The sequence below is a fragment of the Hylobates moloch genome, unplaced genomic scaffold (genome assembly GCF_009828535.3).
Source record: "Hylobates moloch isolate HMO894 unplaced genomic scaffold, HMol_V3 SCAFFOLD_4, whole genome shotgun sequence".
Taxonomy (NCBI): Eukaryota; Metazoa; Chordata; class Mammalia; order Primates; family Hylobatidae; genus Hylobates; species Hylobates moloch.
In genome coordinates this window covers 40,497,473-40,515,622 of record NW_026652279.1, presented here as the reverse complement: position 1 = coordinate 40,515,622, position 18,150 = coordinate 40,497,473, and the positions used below count along the sequence as shown (strand labels likewise).

The 18,150-nt window shown below is 38.3% G+C and overlaps 1 protein-coding gene and 1 pseudogene across 5 annotated transcripts in view; both read left to right on the top strand.

Annotated features, from left to right (window-relative positions):
• Window positions 1–18,150, top strand: part of STXBP5L (syntaxin binding protein 5L) — a 562,981-nt gene that overhangs the window by 346,252 nt on the left and 198,579 nt on the right. For all 5 annotated transcript variants that reach the window (XM_032150070.2, XM_032150069.2, XM_058437438.1 and 2 more), the window contains exon 18: window positions 1,590–1,715. In XM_032150070.2, coding sequence (XP_032005961.1) covers window positions 1,590–1,715 — 126 coding nt within the window. The remainder of the gene's footprint in view (window positions 1–1,589; window positions 1,716–18,150) is intronic.
• On the top strand, window positions 3,876–16,648 carry LOC116466886 (52 kDa repressor of the inhibitor of the protein kinase-like; annotated as a pseudogene).

Below are 18,150 nucleotides of genomic sequence, written 5' to 3'. Positions count from 1 at the left end.
TTACTCTGGTCTTTTCTTTGAACATCTGTGAAGAAGGCATAATATTTTCATCCTTCATTCACTTATTTATATATTTCCTGCCCAGAAGGACTCTAAAGAAAACATGGCTTTCCATAGAATAAGAAGTTTGGCAGGGCAGAAACTTGGCGACTTGCTTGATACTTTCCAATTGAAAAAGTATGCTTATGGGGTGTGATGGCTCACACCTGTATTCCCAACACTTTGGGAGGCTGAGGTGGGAGGAAAGCTTGAGACTAGGAGTTTGAGACCAGCCTGGGCAACATAGCAAGACCTTGTATCTACAAAAAATTTAAAAATTAGCTGAGTGTGATGGTACACACCTGTAGTCCTAGCTACTAGGGAGGCTGAGACGGGAGAATCACTTTAGCCCAGGAGTTTAAGGTTGCAGTGAGCTATGGTCTTGCTACTGCACTCCAGCCTGGGTGACAGTAAGACCCTGCCTCCAAAAAAACATAATGATAATTTTTTAAAAAGTATGTTTATGTAATTTCTTTAGCTTTCTTGGAATCAAAAAGAAAACCAAGTTTACTATCTACTACAGGAGTTCTATATTAGAAAAAAGGATTTCTCTCATGATTGCTAGTATATTGCATAATCTTTCTTTTTTAAAACTGTTATTTATTAATAAGCTAAACAAAGATTTGCATCATGTTCAATAAAACCTAAAGTTAACAAAGCCCACAGTAATATTTTATTGTTTTTATGATTTTTAGTAATAGAGTATAAATTACTGCTTACTGCTTCTATACCATCAAATCACATATTTCTAGTGTTAGCTGGCTGGAGAATTAAGCCTAAGCAGGGAATTTCTTTGAGCTGCATATCTACATTTGCCACTCAAAAAACTTTAGACAGCTAGTTTTCTCATTTGTTACAAATATGCTTATGGAAAATTTAGAGATAAGATTTTAGGAGCAAAATTCGTACAATTAGCAGATGCTATACTTTTGTAATCGATTGTCCTGTCAGAACTTTTCTTTTGAAGTACATAAAAAGAAGGAAATATGAGCAAATATTACTGGGAGGAAAATCTACAAAGAGGAAACATCATCATAAAATTTTAGCTAGTGGATATATTTTTTGAAAGTAGCATCGTGTTTGATAATTGGTTTGTTGGGAAGTATGAGAGAAGAGTATTAGTCAGCTTTAAAGGAAAATAGGAATTCAGATGCTAGATATGTTGAACTCCTACACTGGAGGGTAGGTTAATGGGCATTTGTTTTATTGTTATGCTTTATAACTGATATATATGTAACATATATTACATTACAAAAATAATTACATAATAAAAATAACTTAAAATAATATTCTCAAAAGAAAAAATTGAAATGATAAAGGCCAGTTGAAGTTGTGGACCTAACTGACTGAAAAGCCACATAAAGAAATAACTAAGTAATCATAACGGACTCGGCGCATTTTGAGAAAGCTAGAAGGCACTATCCATCTGCATGCTGCCTGCAATGCCTGGTGTTGTATATTTCTGTAGCATGATTCTATGTAAATTCTCAAGATAGGTTTAAACATGTTTATTTAAACTGTATATAATAGGATTGTTTTTGTTCTTGAAGTGTTAAGACACGGCCAGTGCGAATGCCTCCAGGATATCAAGCAGAACTTGTTATTCAATTGGTGTGGGTAGATGGTGAACCTCCACAACAGATTACTAGTCTTGCTGTAAGCTCAGCATATGGAATGTAAGTAATTAAAGTTTTTTCTGATACGTATTATTTAGCTAATATGTTTGATTTTTTAGATGTTCCTTGCTTAAGTCCTAAAAATGAAAAGAAGCCCTCACCTGGATTTTTATTAGATTAAACAATATATAAGAAAAATAATTTAAATTTACATTATGGTTTTTTGTTCTTTCTTGAAGTCAAACCTGTGATAGTGTTCCCAATTTTGATGTTAGTAGGAGACTGTTAGGATTTTATTACACTTATACTGTGTTGTTTGTTTTTATATTCTGTCTTTTTTTCTCTTTATATTTCATTTTGGATATTTTCTTTTGACTTACCCTTTAGAGTTCACTAACTCCCTCTTCAACTGTGTCTAATCTGATGGTTAGATCCACCCGTGGAGTTCAATTTCAGCTATTTTATTTTTCAGTTCTAGATCTTACATTTGATTATTTTAAAACATCCTGTTCTCTTCCTAAATTATCACTCTTTTCTTTATTTCTTTGAACATATTGAATGTATGACTTTAAAAATGTGTTACTTTAAATATGTGTGATACTTCCATATTTGGTATCTAGTCCATTACATTTCTTAGTTTTGAGTCACATTACATTGTGTTCATGTATGCCAGTTTGTATGGTTTTTTTCTTAGTTGTTTGTTTGTTTTTTTAATTGAGAAATGAACATTATAATTTGGGGTTCTAGATGATACTTTCCTCCAGAAAGTGCCTACATTTCCTCTGACAGTCTAGGTTAAAAAACTATTGAAGGGTCGGAACAACATAATTCAAGCAGACATCAGTTCTTTGAAAGTTGGATTTTATTCCCATTAAAGCCTAATTTAATTTCAGTTAATCCTTGTTTATAGGTTGTAGCCCGCCATAGAGGTTGTGTCAAACTATACTCCCACCAGCAATGTTTAGAATGTCTACTTTCCTACAACCTTTCTAACTACAATGCATAATCAAACTTTCCATCCTGGTCAGTTTGTTAAGTAAAGAGTAGTATGTTATTATAATATCAGTAAAATTTTCTTATATCTTAAGTGAAATTGAACATCTTTTCCTGTTTTGTGATATTCTATTTCTATTCTTTGTCCATTTGTCTGTAAAGTTGTTGGCCTTCATAGAGATTTGTGAAAACTGTTTGCATATTAGGGAAGTTAGCTTTCTCTATAGTGTAATTTGCAATGATCTTCCCTGCTTTTGTTTGCTTTATGATTCTGTTTAAGATGCTTTCTACTTTAAAGAATTTTTTGCAATTCTATTTTTTGTTATCTTTTATGGCTCTGAATTTGTGTCTTATTTAAAAAGTCCTTCCTCACTTCAAGATAGTAATAAAAATGTAATAAAAACAAAAAAATTATGTTCTAATATGCTTTTTGTTTCTTTTATATGTTTAAAGCTTTAATCTATCTGGAATTTTTTTAAGTATAAGATATGAAATAAGTATTAAACTATATTTTTTCCTGATGACTAAGAATTGTGCCAATACCATTTCCTGAATACTTCATCTTTCTACGCTTATTTGGAATCAACTTTTATTAAATAATACATTACCTTATATATTTCACTTTTATTTCGGTACTTCCTAAGCTGAGTCTTATAAGCTCCAAGAGAATGCCTTGAGATAAAAAAGTCTTATCTTTGAGTACCTGGAGTTTTCTTCGGGGGGATGTGGAGGATATATGTGAACATAGAGTATTGGGTGCTTGCTTCTTTACTAGAATATTATTTGATGGGAAAGCTGGCAACAACAGTTGATGGATGATGGGAGAGGAGGAATGGACTGTGGGACAGCCTATTGTTTCATTATTTGATATGGTAAGAATATATGATTATTCTCTAGCCCAAGTAATTACCGTGAAAGATGGTTGAGCTCAAGCCATCTTCTGAGTTCCCTTCTCTAGAGATTGACCTGTAAAGACAAAGGGACTTCAGAATTCAGAGACCATAAAGATGTGTCACCCGGTTCAGAAGCTGAAGGTTGTTAGAATAGGTCAGATAAAAAACACATTTCCCGAAGGACGCGGCAGCGTCTCGGGCGGGCGGGAGGTGCACCAGCGGCAGCGGCGGAGGCGGCGGCGGCGGCGGTAAATCTTCCGGGCCGCTCACAGCACTGTGGAGCCGCGTCCCCAGCCCAGCCTCGGACCGCGGCACCCCTCCTGGCCCTCGCGGCACCCCTCCTGGCCCTCGCGGCTTCTAGCCCGCCCGCCCCTCCCCGGCGCGTGGGCCCTGCCGAGCCGGCCGGCCGGCCTGGCTCCCCTCCCCGGCCCCGACGGGCGGGCGGACTCCCCTGAGGAGGCGGGGAGGTGAGGGCTGGGTCGGCCGGCGGGCGGGCGGGCGAGGATGCCGAACTTCTGCGCTGCACCCAACTGCACGCGGAAGAGCACGCAGTCCGACTTGGCCTTCTTCAGGTTCCCGCGGGACCCTGCCAGATGCCAGAAGTAGGTGGAGAACTGTAGGAGAGCCGACTTAGAAGATAAAACACCTGATCAGCTAAATAAACTATCGATTATGTGCCAAACATTTTGAGACCTCTATGATCTGTAGAACTATACATTTTGCAGAGGCATCAGAAAACTAAAGAATGATTGGGTTATTTTATTTCTCGAAATTAATTGAAGCAGATACTTGTGAAGTCACTGGGAGAGTCCTTATAGGACAGTTCTTTGAGATAATGCAATACCAACAATATTTGATCTTACCAGTCATTTGAACAACCCACATAGTAGACACAGAAAACGAATAAAAGAACTGAGTGAAGACGAAATCAGGACACTGAAACAGAAAAAAAATTGATGAAACTTCTGAGCAGGAAGAAAAACATAAAGAAACGAACAATAGCAATGCTCAGAACCCCAGCGAAGAAGAGGGTGAAGGACAAGATGAGGACATTTTACCTCTAACCCTTGAAGAGAAGGAAAACAAAGAATACCTAAAATCTCTATTTGAAATCTTGATTCTAATGGGAAAGCAAAACGTACCTCTGGATGGACATGAGGCTGATGAAATCCCAGAAGGTCTCTTTACTCCAGATAACTTTCAGGCACTGCTGGAGTGTCGGATAAATTCTGGTGAAGAGGTTCTGAGAAAGCGGTTTGAGACAACAGCAGTTAACACGTTGTTTTGTTCAAAAACACAGCAGAGGCAGATGCTAGAGATCTGTGAGAGCTGTATTCAGAAACTCTCAGGGAAGTGAGAGACTCACACTTCTTTTCCATTGTCACTGACAATGTAGTGGACATAGCAGGGGAAGAGCACCTACCTGTGTTGGTGAGGTTTGTTGATGAATCTCATAACGTAAGAGAGGAGTTTATAGGCTTCCTGCCTTATGAAGCCAATGCAGAAATTTTGGCTGTGAAATTTCACACTATGATAACTGAGAAGTGGGGATTAAATATGGAGTATTGTCGTGGCCAGGCTTATATTGTCTCTAGTGGATTTTCTTCCAAAATGAAAGTTGTTGCTTCTACACTTTTAGAGAAATACCCCCAAGCTATCTACACACTCTGCTCTTCCTGTGCCTTAAATATGTGGTTGGCAAAATCAGTACCTGTTATGGGAGTATCTGTTGCATTAGGAACAATTGAGGAAGTTTGTTCTTTTTTCCATTGATCACCACAACCGCTTTTAGAACTTGACAACGTAATTTCTGTTCTTTTTCAGAACAGTAAAGAAAGGGATAAAGAACTGAAGGAAATCTGCCATTCTCAGTGGACAGGCAGGCATGATGCTTTTGAAATTTTAGTGGAACTCCTGCAAGCACTTGTTTTATGTTTAGATGGTATAAATAGTGATACAAATATTAGATGGAATAACTGTGTAGCTGGCCGAGCATTTGTACTCTGCAGTGCAGTAACAGATTTTGATTTCATTGTTACTATTGTTGTTCTTAAAAATGTCCTATCTTTTACAAGAGCCTTTGGGAAAAACCTCCAGGGGCAAACCTCTGATGTCTTCTTTGCAGCCGGTAGCTTGGCTGCAGTACTGCATTCACTCAACGAAGTGATGGAAAATATTGAAGTTTATCATGAATTTTGGTTTGAGGAAGCCACAAATTTGACAACCAAACTTGATATTCAAATGAAACTCCCTGGGAAATTCCACAGAGCTCACCAGGGTAACTTGGAATCTCAGCTAACCTCTGAGAGTTACTATAAAGAAACCCTAAGTGTCCCAACAGTGGAGCACATTATTCAGGAACTTAAAGATATATTCTCAGAACAGCACCTCAAAGCTCTTAAATGCTTATCTCTGGTACCCTCAGTCATGGGACAACTCAAATTCAATACGTTGGAGGGACACCATGCTGACGTGTATAGAAGTGACTTACCCAATCCTGACACGCTGTCAGCTGAGCTTCATTGTTGGAGAATCAAATGGAAACACAGGGGGAAAGATACAGAGCTTCCGCCCACCATCTATGAAGCCCTCCACCTGCCTGACATCAAGTTTTTTTCTAACGTGTATGCATTGCTGAAGGTCCTGTGTATTCTTCCTGTGATGAAGGTTGAGAATGAGTGGTATGAAAATGGACAAAAGCATCTTAAAGCATATTTGAGGAACACTTTGACAGACCAAAGGTCAAGTAACTTGGCTTTGCTTAACATAAATTTTGATATAAAACACGACCTGGATTTAATGGTGGACACATATATTAAACTCTATACAAGTAAGTCAGAGCTTCCTACAGATAATTCCGAAACCGTGGAAAATACCTAAGAGACTTTTAAAAATAGGCTTTCTTATATTTGATATTTGGAAGAAAAGCCGTAAGGTGTATGTAGGCCACTTAATAACTAAATATCTTTGCCTATAGGACTCCATTGAATACATTAGCCATTGATAATCTACCTGTTTAAATGGCACGTGTTTGAACTCTCATGCTTTGAAGACCTACCTGTTCTTCCAGAAGAGAACGCTGAAAGTGCCATGTTTCCTTTTGCGTGATCTCTGTTGACGGCACTCTGGAATTGTTTCAGTTAAGTCATTTTAGACATAGCATTTATTATCACTGTGGATCTCTACTTGTTGGGTGTTATGAATTCTTTGAAGAAATATATTTTGAAGAGGTGTGGGAGGAAGGAATACATTTTATAAAATGTTATAGTGAAGCCCACAATTGACCTTTGACTAATAGGAGTTTTAAGTATGTTAAAAATCTATACTGGACAGTTACAAGAAATTACTGGAGAAAAGCTTGTGAGCTCACCAAACACGGATTTCAGTGTAGATTTTGTCTTTCTCGAACTTAAAGGAACAAATGACAAAGTTTGAATGGAAAAGCCTGCTGTTGTTCCACATCTGATTGCTGTTTACATTCCTTTGTGGAGCCTACATCTTCCTAAGCTTTTTAGCAGGTATATGTTGAACACTTCTGTTTCATGGTTGAGACAGAATCAGAGGCCATGGATACTGACAACTGATTTGTCTGGTTTTTTTTTTTTTTCTGTCTTTTTCCATGACTCTTACCTACTGCCTCGTCTTGATTTATAAGCAAAACCTGGAAAACCTGCAAAATAAGTGTTGTGGTTTATCTAGAAAAATATGGAAAATATTGCTGTTATTTTTGGTGAAGAAAATCAATTTTGTATGGTTTATTTCAATCTAAATAAAATGTGAATTTTGTTTAAAAAAACACAGTTTCCTTATAAGGGAACTGTGGAGGTGAAAGTTATTACAAGGCTTCTGAATAACTGACACTTGTATGAAAATGACAGCTTGGACATCTATCTCATAGAGAGCCTCCACTGCAAAAATCCTAGCTCATGTGGCTACTAGAGAAAATTCCACCAAGTTTTAAAGAAATAAATTGTACAAGTATTACTTTAAATGTTCCTGAGAATTATTAAAGATGAAATCATGTTCATCTCATTTTATGGCCAACATAACTCGATGCAAAAACTTGAAAAGGGTATTACAAAAAGAGAAAGTTGTAAGTCTATATCATTTATGAACATGGATTTAAAATCCCAACCAAAATACAGATAAATCTAGCAATTAAAAAAGATAACATATCATAACCAAGTTTGGTTTACACCAGGAATTCAAAGTTTTTAAACATTTTAAATGAATCAGTGTAATTCATCACATTAGCAAATAAACTAGAAAAACCATATGATGGTCTGGTCAGGAATGCAAAAAACAAAAACATCTGATAAAATTAAATATCCATTTATGACTTTAAAAGAAACTAATAGCTAAAATGGAAGGAATTTTTCTTAATCTGATACATTTTAGCAAATATGCTCTATGGTGAAATGTTAGAGGCTTTGTCTTTGAGGAAAAAATAAGAGAAGTTTCTTAGTCCATTTGGGCTGCTTAACAAAATATCTTACAAATGGGTAATTTGTAACAACCAAGATTTATTGCTCACAGTTCTGGAGGCTGGAAAGTCCAAAATCAGGGTCTCAGGAGATTCAGTGTCTGGCTCTCTGCTTTGCTCTCTCCTTCAAAGATAGCACCTTCTAGCTTTGTTTGCGCTTGGCAGAAGGAGTGAACAAACTCCCTCAGACTTCTTTTATGAGAAAATGAATTCCATTCATAATGGCAGAGTCCTCCCAAAGACCCAGTCACCTTCCCAAAGCCCCAACTCTTAATACCATCACCTTGAGGATTAGATGGTCTGAATTTGGGGAAACACAAAAATTCAGACCATAACATTGTGACCTTGCATCCCAAAATTTATGTCCTTCTCGTATGCAAAATACATTCATTTGATTCTAATAGCTCCCAAAGTCTCAAAACATTTTAGCATTAACTCAAAAGTTTAACGTTCAAAGTCTCATCAAAATATCATCTGGGCTGGATGTAGTGGCTTACGCCTATAATCCCAGCACTTTGGGAGGCCAGGGCGGGTGGATCACCTGAGGTCAGGAGTTTGAGACCAGCCTGGCAAACATGGTGAAACCCCATCTCTACTAACATGGTAAAAATTAGCTGTGCATGGTGGCACGTGCCGTAATCCCAGCTACTATGGATACTGAGAATCGCTTGAATCCAGGAGGCAGAGGTTGCAGTGAGTTGAGATTGCACCATTGCACTCCAGCCTGGGTGACAGAGTGAAACTCTATCTCAAAAAAAAAAAAGTCACCTGAATCATATATGGGTGAGATTCAAGGTATGATTCATTCTGAGGCAGATTGTTCTCCAACTGTTACCTTACGAAATCAAACAAGTTATATGTTTCCAAAATACAATGGCGGGATCAGTGCAAGGTAAACATACCCATTCTAAAAGGAAGAATTAGGAAAAAAGAAAGGGATAATAGCTCCAAAGTAAGTCCCATAAAACTCCCATCTCCCTGGGATGGAGCACCTGGGGGAAGGGGTGGCTGTGGGCTCAGCTTCAGCAGACTTAAATGTTCCTGCCTGCTGGCTCTGAAGAGAGAAGTGGATCTCCCAGCACAGCGCTTGAGCTCTGCTAAGGGACAGACTGCCTCCTCAAGTGGATCCTTGACCCACCTGCCTCCTGACTGGGAGACACTAGCCAGCATGGGTCGACAGACACCTCATACAGGAGAGCTCCGGCTGGCGTCTGGAGAGTGTCCCTCTGGGACAAATCTTCCAAGAAAGGAACAAGCAGCAATCTTTGCCGTTCTGCAGCCCCCACTAGTGATACCCAGGCAAGCAGGGTCTGGAGTGGACCCCCTAGCAAACTCCAGCAGACCTGCAGCAGAGGGACCTGACTATTAAAAGGAAAACTAACAAACAGAAAATAGCATCAACATCAACATCAACAAAAAGGACATTCACACAAAAACCCCATCCGAAGGTCACCAACATCAAAGACCAAAGGTAGATAAATCCACGAACATGAGGAAAAACCAGCGCAAAACGACGAAAATTCCAAAAACAAGAAAGCCTCTTCTCTAAATCATCACAGTTCCTCACCAGCAAGGGAACAAAGCTGAATGGAGAATGAGTTTAACGAATTGGCAGAAGTAGGCTTCAGAAGGCAGGTAATAACAAACTCTTCTGAGCTAAAGGAGCATGTTCTAACCCAATGCAAGGAAGCTAAGAACCTTGAAAAAAGGTTAAAGGAACTGCTAAGGAGAATAACCAGTTTAGAGAAGAAGATAAATGACCTGATGGAGCTGAAAAACACAGCACTTGAAGCATACACAAGTGTAAATAGCCAAATCGATCAAGCAGAAGAAAGGATATCAGAGATTGAAGATCGACTTAATGACATAAAGCATGAAGAAAGGATTAGAGCAAAAGAATGAAAAGGAATGAACAGAGCCTCCAAGAAATATGGGACTATGTGAAAAGACCAAACCTACGTTTGATTGGTGTACCTGAAAGTGACAGGGAGAAGGGAACCAAGCTGGAAAACACTCTTGAGGATATTATCCAGGAGAACTTCTCCAACCTAGCAAGACAGGCGACAGTCAAATTCAGGAAATACAGAGAATATCACAAAGATACTCCTCGAAAGAGCAACCACAAGACACATACTCATCAGATTCACCAAGGTTGAAATGAAGGAAAACATGTTAAGGGCAGCCAGAGAGAAAGGTCGGGTTACCCACAAGGGAAAGCCCATCAGACTAACAGAGGATCTCTCTGCAGAAACCTCACAAGCCAGAAGAGAGTAGGAGCCAATATTCAACACTCTTAAAGAAAAGAATTTTCAACTCAGAATTTCATATCCAGCCAAACTAAGCTTCATAAGCAAAAGAGAAATAAAATCCTTTACAGACAAGCAAATGCTGAGAGATTTTGTCCCCACCAGGCCTGCCTTACAAGAGCTCCTGAGGAAAGCTGAGGCAGATTCTCCTCCAACTGTGAGCTTATGAAATCAAACAAGTTATATGTTTCCAAAATACAATGGTGACATCAGCACAAAGTAAACATACCCATTCTAAAGGAAGAATTAGGAAAAAAGAAAGAGGAAATAACTCCAAAGTAAGTCCCATAAAACTCCCATGGAGTTTTGGAAAGAAAAAACTGGTACTAGCCACTGCAAAAACATACCAAATTGTAAAGACCATCCACACTAAGAAGAAACTGTATCAACTAACAAGCAAAATAACCAGCTAGCATCATAATGACAGAATCAAATTTACACATAACAATATTAACCGTAAATGTAAATGGGCTAAATGCCCCAATTAGAAGACACAGACTGGCAAATTGGATAAAAAGTCAAGACCCATTGGTGTGCTATATTCAGGAGACCCATCATATGTGCAAAGACACACATAGGCTCAAAATAAAGGGATGGAGGAATGTTTACCAAGCTAATGGAAAGCACAAAAAAAAAAAAAGGATTGCAATCCTAGTCTCTGATAAAACAGACTTTAAACAACCAAAGATCAAAAAAGACAAACAAGGGCATTACATAATAGTAAAGGGATCAATGTAGCAAGAAGAGCTAACTATATATATGCACCCAATACAGAAGCACCCAGATTCATAAAGCAAGTTCTTAGAGACAGACAAAGAAACTTAGACTCCCACACAATAATAGGGAGACTTTTACACCCCACTGTCAATATTAGACAGATCAACGAGACAGAAAATAAGGATATTCTGGACTTCAGCTCTGGAACAAGTGGACCTAATAAACATCTACAGAACTCTCCACCCCACATCAATGAATATACATTCTTCTCAGCACCACAATGCACTTATTCTAAAATTGACCACATAATTGGAAGTAAAACACTCCTCAGCAAATGCAAAAGAACAGAAATCATAATAAACCATCTCTCAGACCACAGTGCAATCAAATTAGAACTCAGGATTGAGAAAGTCACTCAAAACGGCACAACTACATGGAAACTGAACAACCTTTTCCTAAATGACTACTGGGTAAGTAATGAAATTAACGCAGAAATAAATAAGTTCTCTGAAACCAATGAGAACAGACACAATGTACCAGAATCTCTGGGACACAGCTAAAGCAGTGTTTAGAGGGACATTTACAGCACTGAATACCTACAAGAGAAAGCAGGAAAGATCTAAAATTGGCACCCTAATATCACAATAAAAAGAGCTAGAGATGCAAGAGCAAAAATATTCAAAAGCTAGCAGAAGAAAAGAAATAACTAAAATCAGAGCAGAACTGAAGGTGATAGAGACATGAAAGACCCTTCGGAAAATCAATGAATCCAGGAGCTGATTTTTTGAAAAGATTAACAAAATAGATAGACCACTAGCCGGAATAATAAAGAAGAAAAGATAGAAGAATCAAACAGATACAATAAAAAATGATAAAGGGGATATCACCACTAATCTCACAGAAATACAAACTACCATCAGAGAATACTACGCAAATAAACTAGAAAATCTAGAAGAAATGGATACATTCCTGGACTCATATACCCTCACAAGACTAAACCAAGAAAAAGTTGAATCCCTGAACAGACCAATAACAAGTTCTAAAATTGAGGCAGTAATTAATAGCCTACCAACCAAAAACTGTCCAGGAGCAGATGGATTCACAGCCAAATTCTACCAGAGGTACAAAGAGAAGCTGGTACCATTTCCTCTGAAACTATTCAAAACAATAGGAAAAGAGGGACTCCTCCCTAACTCATTTTATGTGGCCAGCATCACCCTGATACCAAACCCTGGCAGAGACACAACAAAAAAAGAAAATGTCAGGCCAATATCCCTGATGAACATCGATGCGAAAATCCTCAATAAAATACTAGCAAACTGAATCCAGCAGCACATCAAAAAACTTATCCACCACGATCAAGTTGGCTTCATACCTGGGATGCAAGGTTGCTTCAACATATGCAAATCAATAAACGTAATCCGTCACATAAACAGAACCAATGACAACCACTTGATTATCTCAATAGATGTAGAAAAGGCCTTCGATAAAATTCAACACCCCTTCAGGCTAAAAACTCTCAATAAACTAGGTAGTGATGAAATGTGTCTCAAAATAATAAGAGCTATTTATGACAAACCCACAGCCAGTATCATACTCAATAGGCAAAAGCTGGAAGCATTCCCTTTGAAAACCGGCACAAGATAAGGATGTGGTCTCTCACCACTCCTGTTCAACATTAATATTGGAAGTTCTGGCCAGGGCAGTCAGGCAAGAGAAAGAAATAAAGGGTATTCAAATAAAAAGGAAGGAAGTCAAATTGTCTCTGTTTGCAGATGACATGATTGTATATTTAGAAAACCCCATCGTCTCAGCCCCAAATCTCCTTAAGCTGATAAGCAACTTCAACAAAGTGGCAGGATACAAAATCAATGTGCAAAAATCACTAGCATTCCTATACAACAATAACAGACAAACAGAGTGAACTCTCATTCACAATTGCTACAAAGAGAATAAAATACCTAGGAGTACCACTTAGAAGGGATGTGAAGGACCTCTTCAAGGAGAACTACAAACCACTGCTCAAGGAAATAAGAGAGGACACAAACAGATCGAAAAACATTCCATGCCCATAGATCCAATGCTATCCCCATCAAGCTACCATTGACTTTCTTCACAGAATTATAAAAAACTACTTTAAATTTCATATGGAACCAAAAGAGAGCTAGTATAGTTAAGATAATCCTAAGCAAAAAGAACAAAGCTGGAGGCATCATGCTACCTGACTTCAAACTATACTACAAGGCTACAGTAACCAAAACAGCATAATACTGGTACTAAAACAGATATATAGACCAATGGAACAGAACTGAGGCCTCAGAAATAACACCACACATCTACAACCATCTGATCTTTGACAAACCTGGCAAAAACAAGCAATGGTGAAAGGATTCCCTATTTAATAAATGGTCTGGGGAAGTCTGGCTAGCCATATGTAGAAAACTGAAATTAGACCCTTTCCTTAGACCTTATACAAAAATTAGCACCAGATGGATTAAAGACTTAAACGTAAGACCTCAAACTATAAAAACCCTAGAAGAAAACCTAGGCAATACCATTCAGGACATAGGCATGGGCAAAGACTTCATGACTAAAACACCAAAAGCAATGATAACAAAAGCCAAAATTGACAAATGGGATCTAATTAAACTAAAGAGCTTCTGCACAGCAAAAGAAACTATCAGAGTGAACAGGCAGCCTACACAGTGGGCGAAAATTTTTGCAATCTATCCATCTGACAAAGGTCTAATATCTAGAATCTACAAAGAACTTGAACAAATTTACAAGAAAAAACCCTATGAAAAAGTTGGCAGAGGATATGAACAGACACTTCTCAAAAGAAGACATTTATGCAGCCAGAATGTCTTTTGAGACATTTATGTCTTCAAAAGAAGACATTTATGCATATAATTGTTATATTCATAACGAATATATGAAAAAAGCTCATCATCACTGGTCATTAGAGAAATGCAAATTAAAATCACAATGAGATATTATCTCACGCCCGTTAGAATGGTGATTATTAAAAAGTCAGGAAACAACAGATGCTGGAGAGGATGTGGAGAAATAGGAACGCTTTTATACTGTTGGTGGCAGTGTAAATTTGTTCAACCATTGTGGAAGACAGTGTGGCAATTCCTCAAGGATCTCAAACCAGAAATATTATTTGACCCAGCAATCCCATTTACTGGATATATACCCAAAGGATTATAAATCATTCTACTATAAAGACGCATGCACACATATGTTTATTGCAGCACTGTTCACAATAGCAAAGACTTGCAACCAACCGAAATGCCCATCAATGATAGACTGGATAAAGAAAATGTGGCACATATACACCATGGAATACTATGCAGCCATGAAAAGGTATGAGTTCATGTCCTTTGCAGGGACGTGGATGAAGCTGGAAACCATTCTCAGCAAACTAATACAGGAACAGAAAACCAAACACCACATGTTCCCACTCATAAGTGGGAGTTGAACAATGAGAACACATGGACACAGGGAGGGGAACATCACACACTGGGACCTGTCAGGGGGTGGAGTTCTAGGGGAGGGATAGCATTAGGAGAAGTACCTAATGTAGATGATGGGTCGATGGCTGCAGCAAACCCCCATGGCACATGTATACCTATGTAACAAACCTGCACGTTCTGTACATGTATCCCAGAACTTAAAGTATAATAAAAGAATAACTGAAAGATATATATTGATTATTACCATATTATATACTTGAATACACATTAAACCAATAATAGATTGATTTCATCTAATGAATGCAAACAAAGCATTTATATATAATAAAAAGGGAAAAGCAGAGAGAGAAAAACCACGGCCACTTTCTAAACAATGAATTTTCTATTTTTTTTTTCATTGTGAGATGCTAATGAGTTAGCAGCCAGCCAAAAGACCAGTCAGGGTATTTGCTTTTGGACAGCTGTATGAGTCATCAAGTAAACTGATTTCATTTATTTCTAGCTTTTCCAAAGTGCTTTAGCTGTTCAGTTTGTCACACATATATGGAAGAAATTTTCTGTATTACTTATGTCATTATCATTTAGTAGTATGCCCGTCTGAATTACACCAGGTCTTTATCATTCTTCTTATAATTTCTCAATTTCACCCTTTTGGTCAAACTCAACCCCCAAGCTGACTGACCATGAGGGCCTCAGTCTCTTTATAGAACAGATTATTAGTTATATAGTACCTCATTACAATGCCTATGTAGCAGCATTTAAGTATCTGGACATTAGACATTAAGGGAGGAAAAAAGCATAAGACAATCATGATTATTATAAGAAATATTTGGAAACCACTTGATGTTCTAAATCCTGGTTGGTGTAAGTCTAACTAGGAAAATAATTTTCAAGGATTAATGTAGTCAACTTTAGTTAACTCGGTGGCCTTACTATTCCATTCACTATTAATTGTTTACTTTTTTTTTTATTATTATTGTACTTTCAGTTTTAGGGTACATGTGTACAATGTGCAGGTTTGTTATATATGTATCCATGTGCCATGTTGGTGTGCTGCACCCATTAACTCTTCATTTCGCATTAGGTGTATCTCCTAATGCTATCCCTCCCCCTCCCCCCACTCCACAACAGTCCCTGGAGTGTGATGTTCCCCTTCCTGTGTCCATGTGTTCTCATTGTTCAATTCCCACCTATGAGTGAGAATATGCAGTCGTTGGTTTTTTGACCTTGCGATAGTTTACTGAGAATGATGGTTTCCAGCTTCATCCATGTCCCAACAAAGGACAGGAACTCATCATTTTTTATGGCTACATAGTATTCCATGGTGTATATGTGCCACATTTTCTTAATCCAGTCTATCGTTGTTGGACATTTGGGTTGGTTCCAAGTCTTTGCTATTGTGAATAGTGCCGCAATAAACATACATGTGCATGTGTCTTTATAGCAGCATGATTTATAGTCCTTTGGGTATATGCCCAGTAATGGGATAGCTGGGTCAAATGGTATTTCTAGTTCTAGATCCCTGAGGAATCGCCACACTGACTTCCACAATGGTTGAACTAGTTTACAGTCCCACCAACAGTGTAAAAGTGTTCCTATTTCTCCACATCTTCTCCAGAACTTGTTGTTTGCTGACTTTTTAATGATGGCCATTCTAACTGGTGTGAGATGGTATCTCATTGTGGTTTTGATTTGCATTTCTCTGATGGCTAGTGATGATGAGCATTTTTTCATGTGTTTTTTGGCTGCATAAATGTCTTCTTTTGAGAAGTGTCTGTTCATGTCCTTTGCCCACTTTTTGATGGGGTTGTTTGTTTTTTTATTTTGTATTATTATACTTTAGGTTTTAGGGTACATGTGCACAATGTGCAGGTTTGTTACATATGTATCTATGTGCCATGTTGATTTCCTGCACCCATTAACTCGTCATTTAGCATTAGGTATACCTCCTAATGCTGTCCCTCCCCCCTCCCCCCACCCCACAACAGTCCCCGGAGTGTGATGTTCCCCTTCCTGTGTCCATGAGTTCTCATTGTTCAATTCCCACCTATAAGTGAGAACATGCGGTGTTTGGTTTTTTGTCCTTGCGATAGTTTACTGAGAATGATGTTTTCCAGTTTCATCCATGTCCCTACAAAGAATATGAACTCATCATTTTTTATGGCTGCATAGTATTCCATGGTGTCTATGTGCCACATTTTCTTAATCCAGTCTATCGTGGTTGGACATTTGGGTTGGTTCCAATTCTTTGCTATTGTGAATAGTGCCGCAATAAACATACGTGTGCATGTGTCTTTATAGCAGCATGATTTATAATCCTTTGGGTATATACCCAGTAATGGGATGGCTGGGTCAAATGGTATTTCTAGTTCTAGATCCCTGAGGAATCTCCACACTGACTTCCACAATGGTTGAACTAGTTTACAGTCCCACCAACAGTGTAAAAGTGTTCCTATTTCTCCACATCCTCTCCAGCACCTGTTGTTTCCTGACTTTCTAATGATGGCCATTCTAACTGGTGTGACATGGTATCTTACTGTGGTTTTGATTTGCATTTCTCTGATGGCCAGTGATGATGAGCATTTTTTCATGTGTTTTTTGGCTGCATAAATGTCTTCTTTTGAGAAGTGTCTGTTCATGTCCTTTGCCCACTTTTTGATGGGGTTGTTTGTTTTTTTATTTTGTATTATTATACTTTAGGTTTTAGGGTACATGTGCACAATGTGCAGGTTTGTTACATATGTATCTATGTGCCATGTTGATTTCCTGCACCCATTAACTCGTCATTTAGCATTAGGTATACCTCCTAATGCTGTCCCTCCCCCCTCCCCCCACCCCACAACAGTCCCCGGAGTGTGATGTTCCCCTTCCTGTGTCCATGAGTTCTCATTGTTCAATTCCCACCTATAAGTGAGAACATGCGGTGTTTGGTTTTTTGTCCTTGCGATAGTTTACTGAGAATGATGTTTTCCAGTTTCATCCATGTCCCTACAAAGAATATGAACTCATCATTTTTTATGGCTGCATAGTATTCCATGGTGTCTATGTGCCACATTTTCTTAATCCAGTCTATCGTGGTTGGACATTTGGGTTGGTTCCAATTCTTTGCTATTGTGAATAGTGCCGCAATAAACATACGTGTGCATGTGTCTTTATAGCAGCATGATTTATAATCCTTTGGGTATATACCCAGTAATGGGATGGCTGGGTCAAATGGTATTTCTAGTTCTAGATCCCTGAGGAATCTCCACACTGACTTCCACAATGGTTGAACTAGTTTACAGTCCCACCAACAGTGTAAAAGTGTTCCTATTTCTCCACATCCTCTCCAGCACCTGTTGTTTCCTGACTTTCTAATGATGGCCATTCTAACTGGTGTGACATGGTATCTTACTGTGGTTTTGATTTGCATTTCTCTGATGGCCAGTGATGATGAGCATTTTTTCATGTGTTTTTTGGCTGCATAAATGTCTTCTTTTGAGAAGTGTCTGTTCATGTCCTTTGCCCACTTTTTGATGGGGTTGTTTGTTTTTTTATTTTGTATTATTATACTTTAGGTTTTAGGGTACATGTGCACAATGTGCAGGTTTGTTACATATGTATCTATGTGCCATGTTGATTTCC